The following is a 25675-nucleotide window of genomic DNA, read 5'->3' as shown; positions in this document are numbered from 1 at the left end:
TCCCGCACAGCCTGTTAAAAAAAACAACAAATAAAACCACAAAAACAACAAAAATAATTTATTTTATTTTTATATTTTTAATTTTATATTTTTAATTTTATATTTTTTATTTTATATATATTTTTTTACATTTTCTTTTTTTTTTTTATTTTTCCCTTTTCCTCTTCCCTCTAACCATCCCCATCTCCACCCACGAGTTTTTTTTAATTTAATTTTTATTTTTCCTTTTCCCCCTCTCCCCCCGCTGTCCCCCCCCCTCCCCCCCCCCCCCTCCCGCTCTGCCCCTTTAAGCCTCTCGGCCCCTCCCCCCCCCCCCCCCGTGACGCCATCGCCTCGCGCCCCGCGGCCCCGTTCCCGCCCGCTCTGCGCCCATCCCGCGCGACGCGGCGCGGAGCGGCGGCGGCTGCCGAGGATGTGAGTGGGGCCGGGCCGGGGGGCGCCCATCCGCGCCCATCCGCAGCCATCCGGCCCGGCCGCCGCTCCCAGCGGGCTCGCAGCCGCCCGGGGAGGCCGAGGGGGCCGCGGCGGAGGGGATGGCGGGCGGATGGCGGGCGGATGGCGGGCGGGGGGGGCGCTGAGGCGCCGGGGCCTAGCGCGGGGGGCGGGCGGGAGGCGGGAGGCCGGGCCGGGGAGGGGCCTGGGCCTGGGCCTGGGCCTGTGGCCGCGCTGGGTGCGGGAGCGCCGGGCCCGCTCTGCGGAGGAGCTGCCGGGCGCCGGCCCGTTGCGGGCTGAGCTCTTTGTGCGCGGCCTCCTCGCGGGAAGGGCTGGGCCTCGCCGCACCCAGGTGGCGTTGAAGGCCCCCTCCGGTAGGGCCAGAGCTGAGCTGACAGTTCGGGGGCCGATAGCTCTGCACAGCTGGGCTGCTGGCAGCACAACCACGGTTGCAGGAGTAGTTGGTGTGTAGGAGGAAGTGCTATAAACGCGACTGGTTGTTTAGAAGGGAGGTGAGGAAGGAAAATAGCCTGTTTTGTGTGTCCAGGAGCTTGTCTGTTCTGTTCCTCCCAGTGGGTCAGCTGGTCTGTCCCAGTGGCCTTCTATTTTTGAGCAGGGAAAGCACGGAGCTGGTTAAAAACGTCCTACAGCTTAATGGCAGGCACAGGTTTGCTTTTCTCGACCACCTTTAGCACCCCTGGAGCAGTCCCTGAGCTGCCTTCTTGCTGCTGCAGGTGGTAGGGAAGGGCGGCCGGTGTGCTGCTGCTTTCTGTTCTCTGTGCAGAAAGGCACGCAGGAACAAGGTGTTCCTTGACTTCTGGAAGCTGGGGAGCGAGGTGTGCGAACACTCACTTGTGTTGCTTGTTGTGGTGGCTGTGTTAGGGAAAACCCTGAAACGAAAAATCAGGAGAGCCAAGTTCAGCTGTTCAGAAGTGATCTCTTCCCAATCATAAATTGAATTGGAATTTAGAGAACAAAGCAGTTGATTATCAGAGTTGGGACACCAGATAGCACAGAAGCAATGAGACCATTGCGTGCAACAAGCTGGAGAGTTTTCCTCTTGTTAGCTGACTTGGCCTTTGCATGTGGAGGGGGAAGTGTTTCCAACGCCACAGAGCACAGTGGCTGCCGTGTCACTGCTCGTAACGCTGGCAGTTCAGGGGAGTTCGTGCCCGTTCTTCATTTCCCAAATGTTTCATTTGTGGGTAGGTAATTGGCGGCACACCAACTCAAATCTGCCACGTTTTTTAGCAGTTATTAAAATTTATTTAGAGGAAGCTTTTAATTCGGATGTTAAGCAATCTTAATCTGGTCTTTCTAAGGCTGAAAGGGCTTTGGGAGGAGCTTGTTAGGGTTGAAAGCAGCCGTAATTGAGTGTGGGTTTTTTGTTGGTGAAGTTCTCAGCAGTACTTCTTGACCAACGTATGCTCTGGGCCACAAATTGGCTGTGGAGGAAACCAAAGCTTGCTCCTCTGGAGGTGAGGCTGTCAGGAGGCACGAGCTGCATGCACGTCCTGCAGAGGAGCTGGGTGTCCTCCACCTGCCTTTTCTGGGGAGGCTTGGAGAGTGAGGGCCTTTTGTACTTTAGGTGCCAGTGTGAGCAGGCACAGGGTGGGCTGTGAGCGGCAGCACAGCGGTGTGTGCCACTCAGGGACCCTGCAGAAGTTGGTTGTCCTCCAGTCCGCTGCCACTGCTGCAAAGCAGCTTTGCTCTTTCGTGCCTATCTGCTAATTTCTTCATTCTAAACACTTTTATCTCATCACTGGGCTGCTCTTTGGAGTTTATTGCACTCAATTAGGGATCGGTTCTCAGAACCAAGGAGTTAGAAGTGAGATTTGAGATAAGTGAGACCCATTGGGTGCTGCTTTGGATGCCTCTGAAGGGGAAATGGAGTTATCAGGAGTGAAAAAGAAGAGTTTGTTAGCACTCAATGAAAGTAATAAAAAAATCCAACACTAGGTAATCATTCCATCCCAATTTTTAGGCTTAATGAAACCGGGGATGTTGTAGGGTACTAGGGCCCTCCCAGGGAGGGTGAGGAACTGGAAATGCACCTCTTTCTATGTGAATCTGTATGTGACAATTTATGGATGCTGTAGTTGTCACCTTCAAAGCTGCTGCTCTGTCATGTGAAGTATTTTCTTTTCTAAAAAGCCCAGACTTACCTAACGCTTTAACTCTGCAGTTACAGTGATCTTGAGTTACATTTGAAGTTCAACGTTTTGTGTTGCCTTTCAGTTCCTTGTCTGGGTGTGGTTTTCCGTTCTTCTGTGGCTTTCTGTATCAAACAATCCCTTCTGCAATTTGTTCTTTAAGGGCTCCCTCACCAACCAAACGCAAGGATAGGTCTGAAGAGAAATCAAAGGACCGATCAAAGGACAAAGCCGCCACTAAGGACTCGGGTGAAAAGGATCGTGGTCGGGACAAGACACGCAAAAGACGTAGTGCTTCCAGCGGGAGCAGCAGTACCAGGTAGCTGCCGTTACGGGTAGTAACAAAAACAGCGTTTTCAGAAAGCATCAGCCATACTTCTGGTTCATTTCATTCCCCATGTTGTGGACTCATTCAAACGTTGCCTTGTGTTAGTCACAGGAAAATTGTGTCTGACTTGAAGGGTTTGGGTTCCGTGAGATACAAATTTCATTTGGCTGAACTAGTGAGCTATGGAGAGTCGATTTTTCAGTGTTTCAGCTTGCAGTTGTTTTCTTTGTAATTATGATAAGTTTTTCAGCTATTCTTTTTTTGGGTACTCCGCTCATGTTTTTTTTTCCCTATCAGGTCCCGTTCCAGCTCAACTTCCAGCTCAGGGTCCAGTTCCAGCACTGGTTCTAGCAGTGGCTCGAGCTCCTCTTCTGCCTCGAGTCGCTCTGGGAGCTCCAGCACCTCACGCAGTTCCAGTTCCAGCAGCTCTTCTGGATCCCCCAGCCCATCTCGACGGAGACACGACAACAGGAGACGTTCCCGTTCCAAGTCAGTTCTGTTTGACTTTTAGGAATTACCAGATAGCAGGCCAAGTTGCATGTAGAATACAGGCGCTTTATCAGATTTTTTTTTCCTTTTTTTTTTTTTTTTTTCTCTGAGGACAGTTTTTTTTATAAGTTAGAGATCTGGATTTTGTTAGAATGGGTGTGCTCCTTTTACTTACAATCAAAATGTATGCCCTGCAGAGATTAAAAATCTAATTTTTTCAGGGTAATTTCTACGTACTATATTTTGTAGAGGCAGTTTTAATCAGTGTTTCCCCATTAGAGTGGGAGTAAAAGGGCACCATATGACAATAAAGGTCTTTATATATTCCCTGTAAATTATAGCCAAGAGCAACAGAAAAGCCAGGGCTAACAGTGGTGGCTAGGCTGGTGTCTGTGTATGTTCTCTTAGGTGTAAAAATAAAATGGGTGAGGACCGAAAGAAGCATTTTTGTAAGGGTGGCAATCAAACTATCTTAATATCCATACAGTATGTTTTTTCCTTTGGATAATTCTGTAAATAAGGTGTGGAAGGCTGATAAAATCTACTAAAGTGTTACAATCCAGTTTGCTCTTTTATTATGTCCCTAAATTCATGACAGTGAGATTTGGAAGAAGCCTAAATACAAATGTTCTGCCTACTGAAGTTTTTTTTTTTTTTTTTTTAATCTGGATAGTAATTTCAAAAACCTGCAAGCAAAATGCAATATGCAGCTATTTAAATAGTTCTTTAGTTCTTAAAAATGTTACTTAGTTCTTAAAAATGGTACTTAAAAATAGTTCTTAAAAATGGTACTTTTAAAAATCACGTGATAGGGATTGGCTTCTGGATTTTGTCTTGCTTTTTCCCTAAACTATAAACATTTTCTGTTGTGAAATCAGGTCCAAGCCACCCAAGAGAGATGAAAAGGAGCGGAAGAGGCGCAGCCCATCACCCAGACCCACAAAAGTACACGTTGGAAGGCTCACTAGGAATGTGACCAAGGTAATGGCATGCTCGCCTGGAATGCCAAGCTTACATATCTTCTGTGGGCATTTGTTGGTGGCTTTCTTAAAGCCTTCGATTTTGTTGTTGTTGTTGCTGGACTGCTGCCAAAATAACTGTTCTGGGAATTCTTGCTTTGTGTCCAAATGGATGAGTGAGGAAAACTTCATAAGAACCTCACTGAGTCAAATATAGTACAGGCTTCTGAGACTCTGTAGTGCTAAAAGGTTTGTCTGCCTTGTTGGAATCCCAGGCCTGGTACTTTGCCTTACTATGAAGAAAACTGTCAAAGTCAGGACAGTAGCAGAAATGACCTGGGAGGCATTAAGAACATCTGGAGGTTCTTGAAGAGCATCTGAAGAGAGATGGTCTGGCAATGTAGTTTGAAGGTCTTCAGAGGTAAAAGTTCAGGGAGCTGAAAAAATGGTGTTTTTAAAAAGTACTGAGAATTGTAGCTAAGAGTTTCTGACTAAGGGCATGAGCCCATTTTCATAAGGTCCCCAAGAGGGTTTTTAGCTAATTTAGTGCTATGTATATCTTGAATTTAGTGCTCTGTGCCAGCCAGACCTGGGCAGTGGTATATGAGTGGTAAGAGGCATATGGGACACATACCATAAGAGTGGTCCTGAAGTTCTGCTCTTTCTCTGCAGGATCACATCATGGAAATATTTTCCACTTATGGAAAGATTAAAATGATTGACATGCCAGTTGACAGGCTAAATCCGCACCTCTCTAAAGGTTACGCTTACGTTGAGTTTGAGAACCCAGATGATGCTGAGAAAGCCCTGAAACACATGGATGGAGGTAGGTGTCAAATGTTGAAGGGAGACTGGGTGCTTTTAAAAAAAAATGTCTTTGTAACAGGTGGGCTTGGTCTGAAAATAAGTGAGAGATGGCGTAGCTTTTGGGTAGCTGATCTGAAATACTCTCATTCTGTTTTCAGCTTGAATGAGTTTGGCTTTTTTGTGATTTCAGGACAGATCCATAAAAACTACAGAAACACTAAAACTGTTTTTTTTTTTTTTTTTTTTTTTCCAAAATAAAAACCAATAAAAATCTTTAAATTTCTAAAATCCTTCCCGATTAACATCTGAGGGGATATTTGATTTAGAAGTCCAGTGTGTAGGTGGACTTCATCAGCGTCAGTCTGGAGCGGGTGGTGGAAGTAGAGCTGTAGACAAAGCTTGTGACAGAGCTGGGAGTTGCAGCCATGTGGTCTGTAGATGTTGGTGCTGGAAAACGCTTGCATCACCCTACTTCTGTGATTTCATGCAAAGGCCAGATCGATGGTCAGGAGATCACCGCCACGGCTGTGCTGGCGCCACGACCTAGACCCCCTCCCAGACGCTTCAGCCCACCCAGGAGGATGCTGCCACCACCACCCATGTGGCGTAGGTCACCGCCTCGCATGAGGAGAAGGTGAGAGGTGACAATTTGTATTTCCTTCTCAGTGTAACAAGAGCGTATCACTGAAATACTCCACATGAGGACAGTTTCATCCCATTGGACTTGACTTGCCCTTCCGAGTGATGGTAACTCGCACCTTTTGGGCATCAGTTGAACCCAGGCTGTACTTGTGAAGTGCTTAGTGCTGGCAGTGACCTGCTGCCATCTGAACGCAGTCTGCTGGAAACATCAGATGCATCAGATGCTTTCCAGCCTGCTCCCTGGAGTCCCTTCCACGCAGTGCTTTGAGGTGAAGTGACACAGTTGTGGCTGGGAGAATGCTTTTGGCAGCCTGCTCCAGCTGCTTGCTTTTTGGAAGTCCTTGCAGCTCTCTCCCTCATTTCTGTGCATGAGAACATGGCCACAAAGCAGCCTTCCCGCATCAGGCGGCTGGAGTACACTGACCCCAGGGTGGGACCGGGCGCGTACACACCTGTTGTATGCTGCAGGCTCCGAAAGATTTACCTGAGTGCATCGAGGCAGCTCTTTCTCAGGACCTAGGTGAGCTCCTCCGTCTCGGAAGCCTGCTAAAACTCTTGTAACCACTAAAAGCAATTCCTGATTGGAACCAGCTGATTGCTGAGTGGATAGATACAGGTTTAAAAGAGAACGTGGCACAAGATTCACTGCTCGTTAGTCCTCCGTAAAAGACGCTTTTTACTGAGGTCATGGAAATGAGGGATTGGATGGTTTGTTTGCTTCCCTAGTCTGCCTTACCATCCTGTCAGGCTCTGTTAATGTTCTCTGGCAGGAACCTTGGTGTCGCACTGGTGGCTGTATAGATAATTGTAGTACTGAAGTTCTTGAAGCTCAACTGTTTCTTAGAGTGAGAATTCCCCTAAGAAATGGCCCTGTGGTTCTGTGTGACTTGGATAAACCCTTTCCCTGAACCTCACTGTACTTTAGGAGCTGAAGCTGACCTTTCACAGGGAGGAGAATCTGATGTAGAATGAACTTGAGTTTGTTTTGCTTGAGAGTAAATAAGAATCTTGTTTGTTCTTAGGATATTAAGTCTCTTTCAACTTCAGAAGCAGAGGGACAGTAGCTAGAACATTCCTGCTATAACAATCCTCTTTGAATTGCGTTTTTGTTCCCTGGCTGTACTTCACTGGAGCTCTTTCAGAGTGGCATTTATTTATTTATTTATTTTGGAGGGGGGACAGGGAGCATTGATTTGAAAAGGTGGTAGGTGAGCTGACAAACGACTGGAACCTGTTGTCCATGTCTCCGAACAAAAGCTTTCTTCATCCTTCTCTGCCAGGTCCCGATCTCCTAGGCGCAGATCCCCTGTCCGCCGGCGATCAAGATCCAGATCTCCTGGACGAAGGCGCCACCGCAGCCGCTCCAGCTCAAACTCTTCACGATAAAGCAAAAAGACTGGACAGCTTTTTATTTTTTAACTTAAATCCCATGTAACTAAATATTGTACCTTTTTTTATAATGGGTCTGGGTGAGGAGGGGGTAGAGGGGGAGAGAGAAAGAGAGAGAGAATCCTGGCAGTGAAAGCGATCTAAGAGGAGAAATTTCCAGTTTCTGGCCATTAGATAGCCTCTGTCGTGGGGCTTCTAGTTTCCTGGCATTGATTGAAATTGTTTCATAAAAAAAAAGGCTTTGATTTTTTTAAAGGCTACAAAAACAGCATCTCCCAGATAAATGGGTGGGAAGATGTTGTAGCTTCTCTTTCTCCAGTTTAGCAGGCTGCTGCTTGATGATTTCCAAACGCTTAGCACGCTGTACAGACGAGCATGTAAATCTTGAGCTATTTTGGAAACCCTATAGAGTAGGACAGGGAGGCGTTCATCACTAGGATTTTCAGAGCAGCTGCAGTGCAGATAACCAGATCTGCCCGAGGCTTCAGTACCGAGCTGTTGCTGTGCTCGGGTGCTGGAGCGCTGAGAGTTCTGCGCGCCGAGCTCCCCCATGAAGCCACTGCCAGGGGAACGCTGCAGACACGGTGCAGCCTGGCGAGGGGGGTGCTGCAGGAAGGAAGCTGGAAACCCTTGGCGCAGGTTTGGAGCTGCTGCCCTGAGGGATTCCTGCCGCCCTTCCTTGGGGTTTTGGGTGAAAGTTTCCCGTCCAGCCCCCCGGGGAGCGGTGCCCCTCCAAGGCTCCGGGGGCTGCGCTGCTGCCCGGAGAGGCGCGGGACTCGCCGCCTCTTGTACAGTCGGTCCTAGCACGTTGCTGGTTTGTTTCGTTTCTGTTCCTGTCGTTGTTTTGTATGGTTTGTAGCGTTTGTAGCGGTGCGGGACGCGCCCAATAAAGCCGCAGGGCTCCGAGCTCCGCCCGCCTCCGCCTCGCTGCCTCTCTGCCTGCGGGGGGTGGGTTGGGGGGAGGGGGGCGCTGCGCCTTTAAGACCGGCGCGGGTTGTGCGTGTGACGTCACGCGGCGCGGCGCCGCCATTGGCTGCCCGCGAGCGGCGGCCGGAAGCGGGGCGCTGGGCGCCGCCATGGCGACGGCTGTGGAGAGCGCCCTGCGGGAGGCCCTGGCGGGGCCCGCGCCCGGGGCGGCGGCGCTGGGCGCGCTGCGGGACGCGCTGGCGGCGGCGGCGGGGGGGGGCGAGGCCGCCCTGGGGCCGCGCGAGCGGGAGCGCCTCGGGGCCCTGCTGCGCCGCCTGGCGGCCTCCGCGGCCGCGGGGCCCGAGGAGCCGGCGGGGCCCTGGCGGAGCTGCTTCGGGGAGGCGCCGCCCGGCCTCGCGCTCAGCGCCCTGCTCGCGGCCCTCGGCGAGCCCCGGGGGGCGGCCCCGCGGTCAGTGCGCCTGGGGGGGGGGGGGGGGGCTGCGTCCCGCTCCGCGTTGCGCTGTCCCCTTCCAATGTCCCCGCTTTCTCCCCCCAGGGCCGGCGCCGGGCTGCGGGCGCTGCTGGAGGAGCTGGAGCGCCTGGTGCGGGGCCGGCTCCCGGCCGTGCTGGGCGAGCTGTGCCGGCAGCGGGGCTCGGCGGAGCTGGGGGCCGGCCTGCTGGGAGCCGTCGTGGCGCTGCCCGAGCGCCTCAGCAACGCGCTGCAGGGCGGGCACCCCCCCGCCGTCTTCCTCCCGCAGAATTACTTCCCGCTGCTGGCCGCAGCCATCCTGGAGGCGTTGCACGAGGTCGCCGCTGCCCTGAGAGGTGGGGGCGGCGGGAGGGCGGTGCGGCTGGGGCAGGGCTTCCACGGGCGGGTTTCACGCACGGATCCCTTTCCTGGCGTTTGAAATGCAGATAATGGGTACAGAGCCTCCCCCTCACCTTCCAGGCTGAGGTTCGCTGCACGTAAGAGTGTAAGGTACAAGGAGTGAGAAAGATGGCTCGGGCCGTTTAAAATCCTGATGACAGCGGCAGTCCTGTGAGCTGTTAAATGTCTTCATCCATTGCCAGAATTTAGCTCAATTAATGTCTGTGCTCAGTTAACGGTGTGGAAGTAAGCCTGCGTGTGTAGCCAGCCCAACAGTGCTGAATGAGCCCATGGTTTTATCACCGTTATGTTAAAGCGGGACTGAACTGCTTCAGGCTTCTCACTTCACCTGTGTGCAGATAATCCTGGGGACTTTTTGTTCTTGAAGGCAGGTGGTGGAGGGAGAAGAGAGCGTGCCTCAAGAAGGGAATTAATCCATGCTTTCAGACTTCAGCACCTGCAGAAGTGTGCCTGCTCTGGATGCTGCTGGTGGTGGTGATGTTGTGTTTGTGTCTGTTTTATCCCAGGTGGCTCGGATTGCTCAATATCTTCTCTTTCTCATGTTCTGGGGAAGGTCTGCGTTCGTGGGAGACAAAGTGAGTGCTTTACGATAACATTTGGGGAGAGGGAAAGCCTGGTTTGCTGGGTTAGTAAGGAGGTGTGACTATGACAGTGATCACCAGAGGGAGCAGGAGGCTGTGGAGGTGATCCTGGGGCTTTAGGAGCTAGGCTGCTCTCTGCTTCCTGAGGTTGTTCAGCTACATATCTGCCAGATGCTGATGCTTTTTTATCGGCTCACGTGAGCGCAGTCTGCTTGGCTCTAAAATACTGTTGAGGCTTCTGGTCTTCTTGTGGTGCCGTTTGGGCCATGATTATGGGATGACCTTCTGGCACTTCTCATCCAGCGGTCTGAGAGCCTGCTGTGAATACCAACAAAAATCCCTCCCCGCCTGTAACACTCCCCTTACGTGACCAGCCTTCATTCGGGCCCGCCACAACTTTGAGGCCACAGTAGGAGTTAACAGGGCCTGGGGGAAGGAGAGATTTTCTGTCTGTTTACTCTGATGAGGAGTACCTACAAGTTTCTTCGGCCTTAGGTTAGTTCTAACCACAGGAGAGATTCAGAATTATCTGCTGTATTTCTCCACCTGTAAGGATCCTTAACTAAGCAGGCTGGCCCTGAGCTCCATCGCGCCAATCCATGTATTTACCTCTTAGCCCATCCGTCCTGTCCGTGTATTTACCTCTTCTCTTTTTCTCTCTTCTACTTCAGAAGAAATTCTGAGTGTTTTGGTGCCCCGCCTCGCGGAGCTCACCAAGTCGGACTGCATCTGGCAAAGGATTTGTTGGCGCCTGGTTGAGTGTGTGCCAGACCGCTGCATGGAGGCCGTGGTCCTTGGTTTTGTTGAGAGAGCACCAGGGTAAGAACTCTGTTTTCTTTCCTGATCCCGAGCACAGGCTGCAGCTTTCTCACAAATAGTTGCAGAGGCTGTTTCTGAGAGATGCTGGCATGTGTGTATGGGGATAAAGGAGCAGCCTGATTGTTCCCCCTTGGGTAGAACCTGCGCTATTCTGTAAAGGTCTGGGCCATGACATGGAGTAAAAAAAATCACAGACTGGCTCTTAATGTTTAAAGGTGTTTTAGTGATTCCTAGCTTTTGACTTCTTTGCAATAAGCTGCTGACAGAATTCCATAGGAGTGAAGACAGCGTGACAGTAACTCCAGGGCTTCCTAACGTTTTGCTGTTGACTTGTCTTGCCAGGGCAGATGTCTTGTCTAGGCTGCTGGGGAACCTGGTTGTGAAAAACAAGCACGCTCAGTTTGTTGTGACGCAGAAGTTCCTCCTCTTGCAGTACGGCTACACGGTGAGGGCTGCATTGAACAGCTGCCTGCCCTTCCCAGAGTGCTGATCTGGTGGCTTTGAGGCTTATTCTCTGGACTGTTTCTGTGCTGTGTTTGTCTGCTCTTGGTTTTCCATGTTTCATCAGCAGTTTCATGTGATGCACTTTTTTTTTTTTTTTTAATTTGCATAGTCTTCAGTCTCTGAATATTGTCAACCAGTCCCTCACACTTAAAAGTTCAACACGCTGTGCATTGCTGGATGACAGCTTTGTTCCCAGTTAATGAAAACCGTGGGTCTTGCTTTACAGACTGCAGTGCTACAGAATCTCCTGGGCTACCTGTCCCTGGACAGCCTTCGGCGTGCCTTATTGATCAAAGTAAGGTTAAGTCACGTTTCTGGTGATGTATCTGTTGGAAAAAATGCTGATGTGAGTGGGTGTCTGCGTGGTGGAGAATTAGGGTGCTTCTCTAAGTCTCTTCTGCTCCTGTTCATGAGAGTGAAGGAGGCCCTACAGCACCGACTGGTGCAGAACAAATGAATTGTGATAGACTAGGCAAGGACTCTCTGCACTCTGATGTTAGTTTTTCATATTTAATTGGCAAATTGCCTTCCCAGCAGCAAAACTAATGATGCCTGGATTCCTGCGAGGGTCCTACATGCTCTGTCCTTCTCAGCTTTCTCCTTCATCCCCTGGCTGCATGGCAAACGGCAGAAAGCACTGAAGTTGGCTGAGAGCAGTCCATGCAGAATGGTTCATGCTTTGGAAGTTTTATCTACCTTTGCTTCAGCAGGGATGCAGATCTTTTCCCTCTCCAAGTTAGCAGTTTAATGGAACTTCTAGGAAGTTGTTATCTCTGGAAATTGCTACAGATTTGTCATGGTGATTTTTTGATATATTTTTCCCCCCCCCCCACCGATCAAAGCTTCAGAAATCTGTGAGTCCTGGCAGCTATTTAGACTTTGAAGGTTGGATTTTAACAAGGTATTAAAGGGAGGTGGTACGGACTTCTTAGTTGGCCAAGCACAATGTCATTTGGGGCCCTGAAATACCAAGTTAGCTCCATTGGCGGGGAGAGTAATTACCACTGGGAAAGCGTGAAGGCCAAAGGACCATCATAAATTTCACGTGCTGTATGAAAGCTTGAGTGTTCCTTCAGAAAGGAAATTATGTATGGAAACGATCTGTTTCAAGCCAATTTGGGCAAACAAAGTTGTTTATCCTCTGATTCAGGTGCTGCAAGAACTCTTGGAGACGTGGAGCAGTAGTAGTGCTGTGAAACACTCCCCACCTGAGCAGCAGGAATATATTAGCAAGGCCATCCTCATCTGCCTCTCGCATCTGAAGGATTCTGAAATAGAGAGCTGCAGACAAGGTGAGGTGGCAGGAGAAGCAGGGCATAGTTGTGCTTCATGGAAAAACTGACTGTTGAGGAGAAAAAGATCTCGTTTTGATGCACCGGCTATCAAAATTGGCCCAACTTCGTTTTGTTGGGGTGGGGAGTACACCAAGAATAAAAAGCTGTTCGGGTAGGCTCTGTCCTCTGTTCTGCTGCCCTTGGTGGGGTCACTGGCTGGGCGGGTGGGGATGGGGCGTTGCAGGCAGGGGCTGTCTGCTCGGGATTTATGTCGTGCATAGTGGAGTGGAGTCACAGAATGGCTTGGGTTGGAAAGGACCTGAAAGACCACCCAGTTTCATCCCCTGCCGTGGGCAGGGACACCTCCCACTAAGTCAGGGTGCCCAGGACCCCATCCAACCTGGCCTTGAACACCTCTGGGGATGGGGCATCCACAGCTGCTCTGGGCAGCCTGTGCCTCAGCACCCTCTGAAGAATTTCCTCTTACCCTCTAATCTAAACTTACCCTCTTTTAGCTTTAAACCGTTCCTCCTTGTCCTGTCATTATCTGACTGAGCAAAAATATGCTCTCTTTTTTATAAAGCCCCCTTTAAGTACTAAAAGGCTGCAGTAAGGTCACCCCACAGCCTTTTCTTCTAGAGGCTGAACAGCCCCAGCTCTCAGCCTGGCCCCATAGGAGAGGTGCTTCAGCCCTCGAAAAAGTAAATACTCCAAATTTAGAATATTCTTGTAATGTTTTGTTGACTTTCCATCCTGTGAAAAAGCATGTTTTTATTCTGTTGGTGCTGAAGGGAAAGGCCCTTTTTAGCTTTCTACCCGTTGTTGGGTGGTGAGTGGCTAATGTTGCCCTCTTATGGAACTGGTATGAAGATGCATGTTTTTTTTCTGACTTTGTTTCATGTGCTATTTATTTTTTCAGAGCTTCTTACAAGCATGATGGAGGGCGTGAAATGTCACTTGGATAGCAGCCTGCCACAGATCCGGCGCCTGGGAATGATTGTGGCAGAGAGCATTAGTTCAAAAATAAACACCGATGGGCCTGTCCTGAAGTTTCAGGTGAGGGCTATGATGAAATTTTTCTTTGGTGTGCAAGGCATAGAGGAAATACGAGCTTTAAAGCGGGTGATCTGGGGTGTTACAGTGAGTTCTAACACTATCTGGAAATAAAGAGAGGCAGCAACAGGGTGTCTGCTCACAAAAAACACTTGCATAGAAAACAAATGCATGTGTGAGAGTGGCCTTAGGGGTGTATTCTGATGGCAAAGCTTAGGGCAAACTGTTAATTAATAATGGAGTGCTAGAGATTTATCACTGCATGAGATTCTGATCTATGGAAGTTAAGAGGGAACTTCACACCTAAACCAGGGGTGAGCATGCAGTCCCTGCAATGGTAGGAACATCTCTGAGTTGAGATTCTCAAGATAAACGTGGGGATTTTTGCTGTGCTGTTAGTAGTAGGGTTTGTAAGAATTATGTGATAAAAACTGCATCCTTTCTTTAAAAATCTGCATCATCCATCATGTTGCCTAGCCAGTTATTAAACGTTTTAAAGATTGTAAATGACATTCAGACAAGGTCTGACCAAGTACTACCATTAAATGTAGGGATAAAGATTACATATGGTACAGATCACCATGCAGCATCTTACATTACTGCTAGCTGGACAGTGATTGAAACAAATAGGATTGGTGTGTGTTGTCTGTTCTGATTCAGTCCTCATTTGTACGCTGCAGAAGGGTCAGATGTTGAATGCTGGTCATGCTTGCAATCTTAAAGTAACGGTTCTTCTGAATGTCTAGTACGAAGAAGATGATGAAGCAAGAGAACTGAAGTCTCTTCTGGTGCAGGCTCCGTCGTTCTGTGTCCCAAGTGTCCCAGACAACAGGTAAGATATTGGTACTCTTCATTTCCATGCCTTTTAAGTAGCAAATACCAAAAAACATACTGGGAAACTTGGCAAGTTATATTACCCACCCACCAGCGCAGCCCCGATGTTGATTATTTGCAGAGTCTACATCTGGAAAAGATGCGGTGTCCCATTTTTACCTTTTTTCTGCTCCTCGTGACTTTGTTTGTCTATGGTTATCTTCCCTCACTTGTCTCTTCCGGACTGAAGAGTCCTCATCTGTCCAGTCATTCCTTGTATCCTCACAAAGGATTAGAATGCGCCTTATTCTTATAATGCAGTATAATTATTTGAAATTCATAATTGAAATGGTAGCATATATTAAAATTGCCTGTTTGATAGCCACACATGGTGAAACCGTGCTGCAGTTCCCAGGGGTCTTGTGTTCTCCTGAGTAGAACTGAACGGTTCTGCCTCCTGGGACTTTGTTCTTTATGAAGGCTGAGCTAGGTGGGAGACTGCAGTAGAAGTAATTACCTGCCATTCTACTGAGACAGCAAGGGCTGGTGGTGTGGGTGGTTATTTGCTCATGAATAGGGACTGTTAATCTTACTGGTTTTAATGCTTCTTGTTGCTCACAGCAGAAAGGAGAAAGCAGATGCTGCACTGCCATCATCATCGGAAAGTAACAGAAAATCCCATACAGCAGCAGCCCATGTGGTGTCAGATGAGGAGTCGGATACTGAGCTTGACAGGTATGGGGACAAGAAGCTGATAGGAAATGGAACAGGGAGTGGTAGGTTCTTTAGGGAAGACTTGGAGAGAAGGGAGCTATTGGTTGCTGCTTACCTCGGCGATCTTGTGCTTTCTGACCAGAATGCGGGAGCAGAGCTGGTTCAGCTGAGTAGGATGTTGTGCATGACTGCATGCAAGTATGTTAATCAGTAAATGGAGCAAAGCCATTGTCATGTACAATCGTGATATTTATTCCATTTGACTGACCTAATACACTTTTTTTTTTATTTATTTTTTCTGGAGTTATCAATGTATCTACCCACTTAGTTAGCGGGCTTGTATTGTCCTATCACTTTACCCCAATACATAATCTTAAGAACTGGCTTCTTGCCTCTGGGTCACCTGATTACTTCTGCATTCGACCAAGAGATCCAGTTCCAGAGCTGGTTACAGAACTGCTCTTTCGCTGGGATTCAGAGCAATTCATAGAACTCCCTAAGGAACTCTTCTAGCCTCAGCTTCAGCAGTGCTGCTGGATTATGCAAGAGTGGCGGTGTTACAATAGTGCCTGTGCTGCTGCTTTGCTTTGTGTGGATAGCTGAGGGAAGGAGAACAGCTGTACCCCGTAAGCTAACTCCTGCCTTTATTTCTTTTACAGTGATGATGATCTTACTCCTTATGACATGTCAGAGGACAAAGAACTAAAGACTAAGGCTCCAGTGTATATTAGAGACTGTATTGAAGGTAGGAGATCGTGGGCTGAGTTTTCATCTGCTTCTTACTGTTCTGGGGAGAGTGGTCTCTTTATGTTTATCTTTGTTCTGAGCTAATTTGAAGAAGGTCAGAATTACTCAATGAATTGAAACTCTCAATTTGTAGTATTTCAGTTATCTGGACTCCATTGCTAAACCATCACTTCTGAGTAATTTGTGTAGTTCCTAATGCTGCTCCTGTGCAGGGTCAATGAGACTTTCCTATAAAAGGACAGAATACTGTCAGAAGAAAGTTGGGGTATACACCCAAGCTGAACAATTCTATTAATAATTTTTGTTTCTTTTGTCCTTCAGTCCTGACAGGATCTGAAGATGTGGACAAATGGGAAGCTACAGTCAAGGCTCTTGAGAGCTTGGTTCGAAAGAATCCAGCAGCAACAAGAGAGGTGAAGTAGTCTGAGCTAACAGTTACTGGTGGGCTCTAACACAAGGTTATCCTTTCGCCCTTGTGAGGAGGCTAAATGTGCCAACAGAGCAGCCAGCAGAGCTGTGTGTACCTGAACTTAGAGCTTTCAACTTGGGAAGGGAAATAGAAGGAAATAGTTACTTTGCAAGCAGTTTGCTAGGCTAGAGAGCACAAAGGAGCAAAGAAGCAGGCAAATGTTCTGACAGCAGCGTGGCATCTAGCAGCTCCAGCACTGAAAATGAAGTGCGTTTGCAAGTAGAGCTCACCAGTATCTCGAGGCAGTGGAGCAAGCTCCGTGCCTTGTGCTGAGCAGAAAAAAATTAAGAAAGAAAATTTACAGGGGAGGCATGAATCCCACAGACAAAATGATTTTAATTTTGGATGTCATTTTGATATTGAATTGAAATTGAATTGTTATTTCCCAACAAAAGGGGGGATAAAGTCAAACAGACTTCCCTATTTGCTTGTAGAAGTGTACTTCCTGAGGGAGTAGGTGGATTGTACTGATCAAGACAAAAAGCTTTTATGAGAGGAACTTAGGACTGGTTTGATTGCTCACCACTACCTGTTATGAACAGCTGAAGATGGGATTTGTAGTGCCAGCAGCTGGTGCCTTGGCCAGCTGAGAGAGGGAAGGGCTGTAGTATGGTAAGGGACTGGGTGGACGTTGCGTGTGCTACAGTGCCCTTTAATCCACAAATTTCAGTGATAGGTTTTCCTGTCTTATGATGTTACCATTTGTCCAAAAAGCCAAAGTGAAATGTGAATGTGGACAGAGAAATCAGCCTAAGGGGTTGATACATGTTTTGAGAAATCTGTCTTGATGGCATTTATCTTGATACCTTTTCTCTCCCTCATATGCAAAGGGCAGAATGTTGTTGCCTGTATTCTGTTCCCTCATTTTCTTTACTTAAGTATTAGAAGTGGAAAGTGGACTCTGCTCTGTAAATCCTGTGAGAAAGAAAACCCCTGCAGTGACTTGATTCCTTTTTTTTTTTTTTTTTCTTATTTTGAGCAGGTTAGTGTGGAGTTGGCAAAAATACTACTGCATCTGGAGGAGAAGACCTGCATTGAAGGCTTTGCAGAGCTCCGTCAGAGGGCCCAAGTAGCTGTTCTAACCGTGGATCCAATACCTGTTAGTCCCTCTTACTTCTTCCCTTTTTCAGTTGAGGCACAGGGAAAAATTTAAGCAGGTGAAGTCTCTTAACTTTGTAGAAGCAGCTATCAGTGTGGTAGAACAGCTGGCTGATGTCTGACAGCACTTACACAGAGATGGGCTGTATACTGCAGAATCTGCAATGGATGGCGGACAACAGGAAAGGAAAACTCAGTCAAAAGCCGTAGCAGACTGGGAGAGATTTGGTATATGGATAAATCATATCTAAATTGCCTTGTCTGGTATAAGGACTTGTTGTGCTGAAGGGAGATTGCTTCACGTAGAATGAAGCTGAGGCACACAGTCTCTAAAAGATTTGACTGCTGTTTGTAATCCGCTGCCATAACATTTGGATGCCTCTGTATAGGAGGGAGAGAAGGATCACAAAATCCCTTTTGTTGTTTACTTCCTTTGGGAGAATCTAGAAGCGTGTCTGAATTTCCCCCATTCATACAGTGTTTCTCTTCCCTTGTCTTGGGGGCTTGTTGTTAACTAACAGGGAGCAGGACTTTGCCTGAAATGGAGAATTTAGAATTTTCAGAATTAGGGGAAAGGCTGTTCACTGGGTTTGTAAACAGTTTGTTCACTGCTCCTTGATTTTTTCTGTCCAGGTAGCACAGTACTTGACCTCCCAGTTCTACTCCCTGAACTACAGTCTGCGTCAGCGCATGGATATTCTTGATGTAAGTGCTCATCTCCTTGCTTCTCATTTTCATTGTGGCTTTGTTGCACCAGTGCAGTGTCCCTAAGATGTAAAGGTGTTAACCTTTATTCCTTGTAGGAACAGGTGAGGAGGAAGCTCACGCGTAGGAATCTGTTATGTTAGCATTTATGCCTGGCATTCCCCTCTTGTTCTTAACCCTGCTACACTCAATTAGACAGCAGTCCTCGCCCACACAATGCAGTGTGTGATGGTCTATTGCCTAACAGCAGCTGCTGTTTCCTAATGTGTCATCAGACTGTGATCTCTTCACTTTCTGAAAGACAGTAACCAAATTGTGGCTCCTTCCACATCATTTCACTTAGCGTGTCTGAAAAAGGAGCCCCTGCTCTGTTTCAGAGTTCAGTGACTGAGCTGTTGACCAAATACCTCGGAGTCAGTTGATGGGGTTCAGGCACTCACCCTGTTTTCTTAATTCTAGAACCATTGTGCCTTTCTGCCTTGCTGTTCTGATGGTTTGGGTGCAGGTTAGCTGTTGTTGTTGCCTTGTACAGGGATTATTCCCTTTTAACAGAATGTTCCCTTTTTTCCCTCTAGGTATTGGTTTTGGCAGCTCGGGAACTGTCCTCTCCCAAGGTTCATGGGAAGACCAAGCATGTCGAGAAGCCTTGTGTCCAGCTCCTTCCTGCAAGTGACAGCTCTAAGGACTGGAGAAGAATTGTTGATGAGAGGATCAAAAGCAAGACTAGGAGGTTTGCTAAGGTGAGACCAGGGCAGAAACAAACTTGTGTCAAATTCAGCAAACATATGGACTGGATGACTTGCTGTAGTTCTGTCTGGAAAGAGCAAAATACCTGTGAAATTGGGTTCAATCCAGAGGCAAGACTGGGTAACTTAAAATATCAGTTTCACTTCAATCTGGCTTTTTTTTTTTTTTTTTTTTTTTTGCATGGGAAGTACCAAATCCCATAGTCCTTTCCCAGCAGGAAATAAACCTTGAACTCCTTCCCTCACACTGAGGGATGGCTGTGTCTGTTCTGTGCCTGTTCTGAGCTTGTCTGGCCACTGCAGGGAGCTCTTAACTGCACCTCACAGATTCCACGCCATCCTCCTTCAGACTGGACTGTCTCAGGCTTCTCCTTTTCAGGGAGATGAACTGATGCCAGTTTCACAGGTCCTAGAGGAGTTGCTTTCCAAAACTCCTCTACACCTTGAATGTTCTTGGTTTTAGTATGTAACCCAGCAGTACTGAGATACATTGTACTGAAATACTTAGATGTGTGAGAGGATCTTAAGTGGGAAGTGAGGTGACTGGTCTGGAAACTAGCAGTCAGAGGGGTACAGGTAAGCAGTAGTTGACAGTGTGTTGGCTGCAGTGGATGAATGTAGAAGAGCTGGATATTACATCTCGTGTCTACATTTTTCTCTTGGACAGGGCCCATCTCAAGTGCAAGTAGCTTCTGGCCCAAATGAATTCAATTCTGTTGCTGGGCACTTCTTTTTTCCATTGCTCCAGAACTTTGACAGGTGAGTGAACACGTTGGGATGTTGTTTGGCAACAGCAAGAGTGAGCCTTTCTGCTTGTCTGAGAGCAGCAGGGTAAAGCCCAGAACCTGTGTGGGAGTCCTGTGACACCCTGCTCATTGATCAAGCTCAGAGAGGACGATTTTGTGCTCTCGGACTTAGCCTATGAAGTTGTCTTGGACAGGACCCTGCAGTAAGTGAATACATCCTACTAAGCATAACCTGTCGGCTGGTACATAGGGGGATGAATTTGGCAGTACCAAACAGCATTTTGGCTGACCTTGGGGAGTTCAAACACAGCCACAGCACTCAGACTGTAGTCTTTAATAGAAGTTACCTGCCTCAGTTTTTGTCTTATCACATGGATTGATCCTTGTGGCTGTGTTATAGTGCATAGGACACATTTTACTCTCAAGTTTACCTAAGGGAGAATCAGTAACTGATGCCATAAGTGTCCAGATTCTTGTAATATCTGTCTGAATGGTTTGTTTGTCGTATGGCAGCAGTGCTAGCTTTTGCATGCAGTTGCTTCCACGTAAAGCTAGCCTGTTGGTAGGGCTCGTGATCTCTGCTGTAGGGGATGTTACTGGTGTGGGATCAAGCAGCCCATGTTGAAATGGGAATGACTGCATAACTTTTTTTAGGGATTCAGACTTGTATGAGACAGTTTGCTCTGCACAGCCACCTTGACCATTCCAAAGATTCAGCCCTGTCACTGCCACAGGATCGTTTATCTTCTGCTTGCAGGCCTTTATCAACTTTTGATCTCCTGGGGGAAGATCACTTTGTCCTTGGAAGACTGGTCCACACATTAGCAGTCCTGCTGTACCTGGCTGTCAACACTATGGTAAGAAAGGCTGAATGGGCTTTCAGGCAGCGGGACTGACATCTAGCCTGGGAACTTGGGGGTGCATCCTGGGGCCTGCTACACATAGACTGGCAGTAAATTTGAGTCATGTGCTGAAAAGTCCCTAAAAGGGCTGAAAGGAGATATGGGATTCAGACATCCCTGCACCTTTTTCTGCTGCTTCTGATAGTTTTTCTTCCAACTTCTGTGGGAAGTTGGACATACCTTTACTATTCACTGCTTCAGTTTCCTCATCTATAAAATAGCTGGTTGTAACCTTGATGTTAGGATCACAGCAGTATACACCAAGGCCCAGATCTTGAGGGTGGTGTGAATGTGAAGGTATTCAGTGTTTGTGTCATCATCCTGTTTTACAGGCAGTTACTGCAATGGGAAAGGCACTGATGGAGTTCGTTTGGGCTCTGCGTTTCCACACTGACTCGTGAGTTGTAGTTGTGTGCTTTTGTTCTCAAAGATCCCCTGTGAGTAAGCATCCAGCCACAACCTCTCCTTGTCCATGACCACCACCTGGCTGAGAATGTCAATGACTTAATCTATTCTTATTTATGCTTACCTCTGGTCTGGTGTTCTTATGACTGAGCATTGCAAGAGCATGTAATGAAAATATTGCTTTAATGTCAGACCAACATAGGAACTTTGCTGATGTCTTCTGGTGTTGAGATACAGTCATTACCTCCAAAAAGCACGACAGATTTTTCTCCTTCAACTATTCTTATGATGTTTTCAGCTATTTCAACTGAGGAAGCTGAAAAAAATAGATTCAATTCCTGCATGTGACTTGGAAAGAAATTAAGATGTAGCTAAAATGCTGTAAACATCCAGCTGCTGTTTTAACCTCGCACTATTGCAGGTCCCTGAGTTATGCTGGGCTCCCTGAGACACGGCAGGGGCTCTGTATGTGAGTGCCGTGCCAGCTGGTGCATGGTTGCACTCCTAGTCAGTATGAACACGGCAATGGTTATAAGAGATAGTGGAAGCTGGAGAACCCTGGAGGTGAGGAATAATAAGTAAATCAAGGTAGAGCAAGAAGCTGAAGGTTTTAACTAGTTTGGTCTTTCTCCAACAGGTATGTGCGTCAGGGTCTTTTATCCTGTATCTCCTCTATGCTGCTCAGTGTCCCTGCGGAGCATCTTCTGAACAACATGACAGAAGAGCTTTTGGAGACTCAGTCCTGGCTGGGAGGTAGGATGTCATGGTGTAAGCCAATGTTTTTCTGGCTAGTGCTGCAGTTTGCATGCAACATCTCTTTAAAATTGTGACTGTAACAATAATGTCCTTGTGCTGTGCTCCTCAGGCTTGCATGATAAACAGATTTATTGCTTGGTCATAAGTCTAGGACAAATAGCAGACCACACTCTGTGCTGTAGACACGTTGCAGAGGTATCTAAAGTATAAATTGAGAGATGCTTATGGCATTTCGAAGTGTGACTGTCCTCAAAGTTTGAAACGGTTGCCAAGCAAATATCCCAAAATACACCACGTGCTCCCTTTCTAAGCTTCCAACCACCCAGCTCCTGAAGCTGCAGAACACGCTGTCATATTGCATGTTTGTTGTGGCTTAGCCCTGGCAGGCAGCTCAGCACCACACCACTGCTCGCTCACTCTTCCCAGCTGGGACAGGGGAGAGAATCCCAGCTTCTGCTGTGCCCCCAGCCTACTTGCTGGCAGGGCAGCGTAAAAAGCAGAAAAGTCTGTGGCTCTTGTAAGCACTGTTCTGCAACAACTAAACCATCAGTGTGTAGCACCACTATTTTTATTTAAAATAAGAAAAAAATACAGAGCATTGTGTGAGCCTCTTCAAAGAAAATTAACTATACACTAGCCCAAACCATGCCTGTTGCATCCAGGCAGTGACTGACTGGCAGTAACATACAAGACTTGTTTTAAGCTTTGTGCACAGAAGATGGGTTTCCTTAGTGCTAATAACAAAAGGAAGAAGAGCATGGCACCATCTCCTAACATCCTACTGCTGCTGAACAACCTATGACAGAGAGCAAATGGCTCGGTTTGTATTGATGTGAGATGCACCGTGTGCAGGCTGCAGTTTTGCTGGGTTGTGCTAAGCTGGGACTGCACATACTTGTGATTGTGTATGGCAGCGTGCTGCAAGTACAAGAGGAAATAATGCTGTGTGCTTTGTGCCTCTGAAGCCTCCACTGTATTCTGAGTGGCCCTCATGTGACTCCCCGGGTTGGTTTCCTTCACCATTCTCACTCTTGGTGAGTTGGCTTCCCCCAGGGAGCAGGCAGGAAGCAACACTGACACAGGCGGCCTCTGATCCTTGCACGCTGTGGAGCTCTGTGTCCTTTAAGAGGAAGAGAGCTGCCTTGTGGGGCCAAAAGCTTTACTTTTCCCATGACATGCAGTGTGCTCTGAAGCATCTGTTTGTCTTTGTTGTTAACCACTGCTATTAGCAAGTAAAGACTTTTGAGGAAGGCTGTGACCACCTCTTCTAAACGAGGGTCTGTGTAGCCTGCTTTTAATGGGTTACTTTTGGAAGAAGGAGGACAGAGCTAGCAGCATCTCTTATGCCTGTAGGAAGCGTAACTGTTTTTTAATGTGGGGCTGTTGCATGAAAATTGTGTGATGGATCCTGGTGGGAATGAATAAGCTGAGAGGTGTGTGCATACCAGGGAAAGGGAAGCTCAGAAATGTTAAAGAATGCACTTGGCTCTGCATCTGGTCAGATACGATTAAAGTGTATTTTAAAACCTACGTATCCTTCTAGAGCTGCTTCCTGAAACAACTTCTGGGGCTGTGGCTTTGCTGTTTGTTGTAAGATTGTTGGTAAAACACTATCACAGGGAGGTACTGGGCTCTTGCTGCTCCAGTAGCTGAGGTCAGTCGAGACCTGCTTTTGTGACTGAGTCACGGTTTTGGGCTAGCAGACTTGCTGTTCCAGACAAGATTTGAAAGAAGAAGCAACATCTGTTAGGTCTGCTGTTATAGCGGGGAAAAATGACAAGCTGTCATGCATGCACGCCTTCTTTTAAGGCACACAAGCCTTATGCCTAACAGCTGGGAGAAGTCACAGCTTTGGGTTTCAGCTTAGAGCTTGTGCATCTCTCCTATGGCTAAAACACAAATTGGGACTGGAAAATATTCTCCCTGCTGCATGTGGCAGAAATCTCTACCTCTGCTCCAGCTTGTAATTACCTCCCAGCCTGTGCAGATGGCTGTCGTTCATAGCAGGAATAACTGGTCCTGCTCTACGGAGTTGGGGCTGGAACTAGAACTGTTTCCCTTTAGAAAGTGTTCGCAGGATGGTGTAAGAAGTTTCGGGTGCTGTCACAGTAGTCCCGTTAGTGGCTGCTTTGGGACATTTCAGCTGTAGAGAGAAGCTACCTACAACTGAGCAGCCTAACTGTTCCTGGGCGGGGAGGAGGGGAACACCTAAGCATTTCTAGGAAATGGTTCCTTCAAAGGCAGCTGCTGAGGAATTGAGGGAATTCCCCACCCCTTGAAAGTGCTGTCATGGGTAAGCTGCTCTTATGGAAGAACCTGAATGTATTCTAGTGCCCAGTGCCTCCCTTTCGGTGGCAGCAATTCAAGGTCTGTACTCATGCAGTTAGAAGCAGTGCCAACAGCAGGCTCTTAGCTTACAAGCTTGTAGTAACCTGTCTTGTAGCCTTCCCCTTTTTGCTTCTGTAGAGGGAGTTTGGAAACACCATAATGAAGCTCTCCCTGAGTTTATAAATAGCTCTACTCAATCTGAATGAGTCATGTGTTTGGGCTGACAGTGCTGGGCTCTGAGCGCGCTGCTTGTGCGTACAGGATATCCTTACACAGGCTCTCAGCTCTTCCAGGCTCCCCCTGCTCAGACATCCTGCGTGCATCCTGGTTTTTACTTTGCAGGCCTAGTAAGGGCCCCTGAAATAACAGCTGCTTGAAGCAGCTTAATCCCCTCCCTTACATGCTGCAGAAAGTGTAAGAGACTGACTCGTTTATCAGAAGCACAACTGAAAACGTGTGGAAGCTCAGGGCCTGCTTCTTTCTTTCCTCCAGTCAAGCGTGCTGTGACCATGGGTTTCGGGAGGGAGCACTGAGCATTTGTTCAGGCTGTAGGAACCGGGAGCATGGAGACATCAGGGTTTTGAATAAGTTGATTTCTAATTGTAAACTGCATTCATGCTAGCAGGTCAGCTGTAGAATAGCTCGAGGGCACAAATATAAATTCTGGCATGGAGGATTTCTTCTGGTGTTTCATTTAGTGCTGTTCTGTGGTGGTGACTGATACGGTACAAACATGTTAGGTAAAAGTCTGTTTTTCCACCGGTTTTCCAACTTACAGTGGCTTCTTCTTTTACAGATGTGGTAGAAAAAGATCCAGATGGGGACTGCCGGAGGCTGGCCTTGCAGAACTTGCTCCTAATGGAGAACCTGAAAAAGAAACTCAACAAAACTGTCCCTTCCTAGCTGAAGGGTAACAGAAATGACTTTACCTCGTACTCTTGCCAGCTGGATGTATGTAGGCACTGCTGGGGCCTCTTCAACAGTCACCTGGCTGGAGAAGAGGAAGAAGGGGGAAGGGTGCAGAGCTGTACGCCAGCGAACCTGACTTGACATCTGGACTTTGTAGTGGAGGCCAATTTAGTGAGCTACTGCTATCCGGTACGGAGTGTACAGATGCAGGAAGGTAGGCTAGCACTGCCATCCTCTCCACACCTCCCCCAGCCCCCACCCCCAGCTATTTATAACCTTGGCAAGTTTGAGTCCTCTGCTAAAAATACAGGGAAGAGCTCATAGCTGACTTCTTGTCAGAAAAACAGGGCTGGAAACAGCCACTTACCTCCCAGGGCTGTGACATACCTATAAAAAAAACCACAAACTCCCATGTCTTCTGGCAGCATTTGGTGGAATAGTTAGAGGTCTGCTGTTTGAAGCACAGGGTAGTGTGGTGTCAGCAATGACACTGCAGCAGCTGAGATATAAGCGTGGAAAAGCTGCAGTGAAGTTTGAAAAAATGTGCCAAATGTTAAAAGTTTGAGTTCGAGCTGTACTGGAGTTACAAAGTAAGAATCCTTTTGCTGTAATATTAGTACAGAAAGAAGGTGGTATTAAAGTGTAACTAAGGCTCAGATTTTGATCTCAAAAGGTCTAATCTGCACGGCTCTATATTTTTAATAAAGCTTTGGGGAGGGGAAGTCTCCCTCTCTTCTGCAGTATGGGAGTAGTTTGACGTTTGACCAAGCTCCTAGCCAAGCAGGCCAGAGATTCTGCCGTCTAAGGAAAGATAAATATGTTGGCACCTCAGCAGACCAAATCTGTACTTGAAAAGTGTCAGCTCAGGAATTCTTACCTCCGCTCTTTTCTGGACTTGAACAAGACTGAAGTTACAATACACATCTCTCTCTCTTTTTTCCCTTCAGGTTTATTAAAATACTAAAACTAGATTAAGAACAGGGTCTATATACCGAGCTCTTTGTATGTAGTGTTTGAAATGATACATAATTTCAGTAATGTTGCTTGTACAGTCAAGCAGAAAAAAATAAATTTCTTGGTAATAACCAGAAAGTCTGTCTGCAGCAGTGGGT

General features: G+C 47.6%; 2 protein-coding genes across 3 annotated transcripts; both read left to right on the top strand.

The window, feature by feature from the left end:
- Window positions 1-347: 347 nt before the first annotated feature.
- On the top strand, window positions 348-8116 carry RNPS1 (RNA binding protein with serine rich domain 1). Its single transcript, XM_084295752.1, has 7 exons — window positions 348-414; window positions 2749-2904; window positions 3211-3402; window positions 4281-4383; window positions 5034-5187; window positions 5661-5802; window positions 7091-8116. Coding segments are annotated over exons 1-7 (855 nt in total). The 5' UTR covers window positions 348-412; the 3' UTR covers window positions 7197-8116.
- Window positions 8117-8275: 159 nt separating this feature from the next.
- Window positions 8276-25586, top strand: TELO2 (telomere maintenance 2; the record flags this gene model as incomplete). 2 transcript variants are annotated; one of them, XM_084295960.1, is made up of 20 exons in its annotated part: window positions 8276-8574; window positions 8662-8930; window positions 9501-9569; window positions 10247-10394; window positions 10737-10839; window positions 11125-11193; window positions 12049-12190; window positions 13092-13228; window positions 13972-14057; window positions 14663-14773; window positions 15412-15497; window positions 15821-15912; window positions 16951-17067; window positions 17700-17771; window positions 18347-18511; window positions 19185-19276; window positions 20021-20120; window positions 20498-20562; window positions 21208-21323; window positions 24451-25586. In XM_084295960.1, 20 exons carry the CDS (start codon window positions 8276-8278, stop codon window positions 24555-24557), a joined length of 2445 nt encoding a protein of 814 aa, XP_084152086.1. In that variant the 3' UTR covers window positions 24558-25586. The 2 variants fall into 2 exon arrangements, with proteins under 2 accessions (XP_084152086.1, XP_084152085.1); XM_084295959.1 differs by having other exon boundaries at window positions 14660-14773; window positions 24451-25585.
- Between the last annotated feature and the right edge of the window lie 89 nt (window positions 25587-25675).

This window comes from Netta rufina, assembly GCF_964035555.1.
Source record: "Netta rufina genome assembly, chromosome: 15".
Classification (NCBI taxonomy): domain Eukaryota; kingdom Metazoa; phylum Chordata; class Aves; order Anseriformes; family Anatidae; genus Netta; species Netta rufina.
This window is presented reverse-complemented; position numbering and strand designations above follow the sequence as displayed.

What these genes read in the sequence shown, in the direction of transcription:
- RNPS1 (XM_084295752.1), top strand. An exon ending in TCACTAGGAATGTGACCAAG is followed by an intron (nt 4,384 to 5,033) that starts GTAATGGCATGC and finishes CTTTCTCTGCAG; the next exon opens with GATCACATCATGGAAATATT. An exon ending in CCTGAAACACATGGATGGAG is followed by an intron (nt 5,188 to 5,660) that starts GTAGGTGTCAAA and finishes TTTCATGCAAAG; the next exon opens with GCCAGATCGATGGTCAGGAG.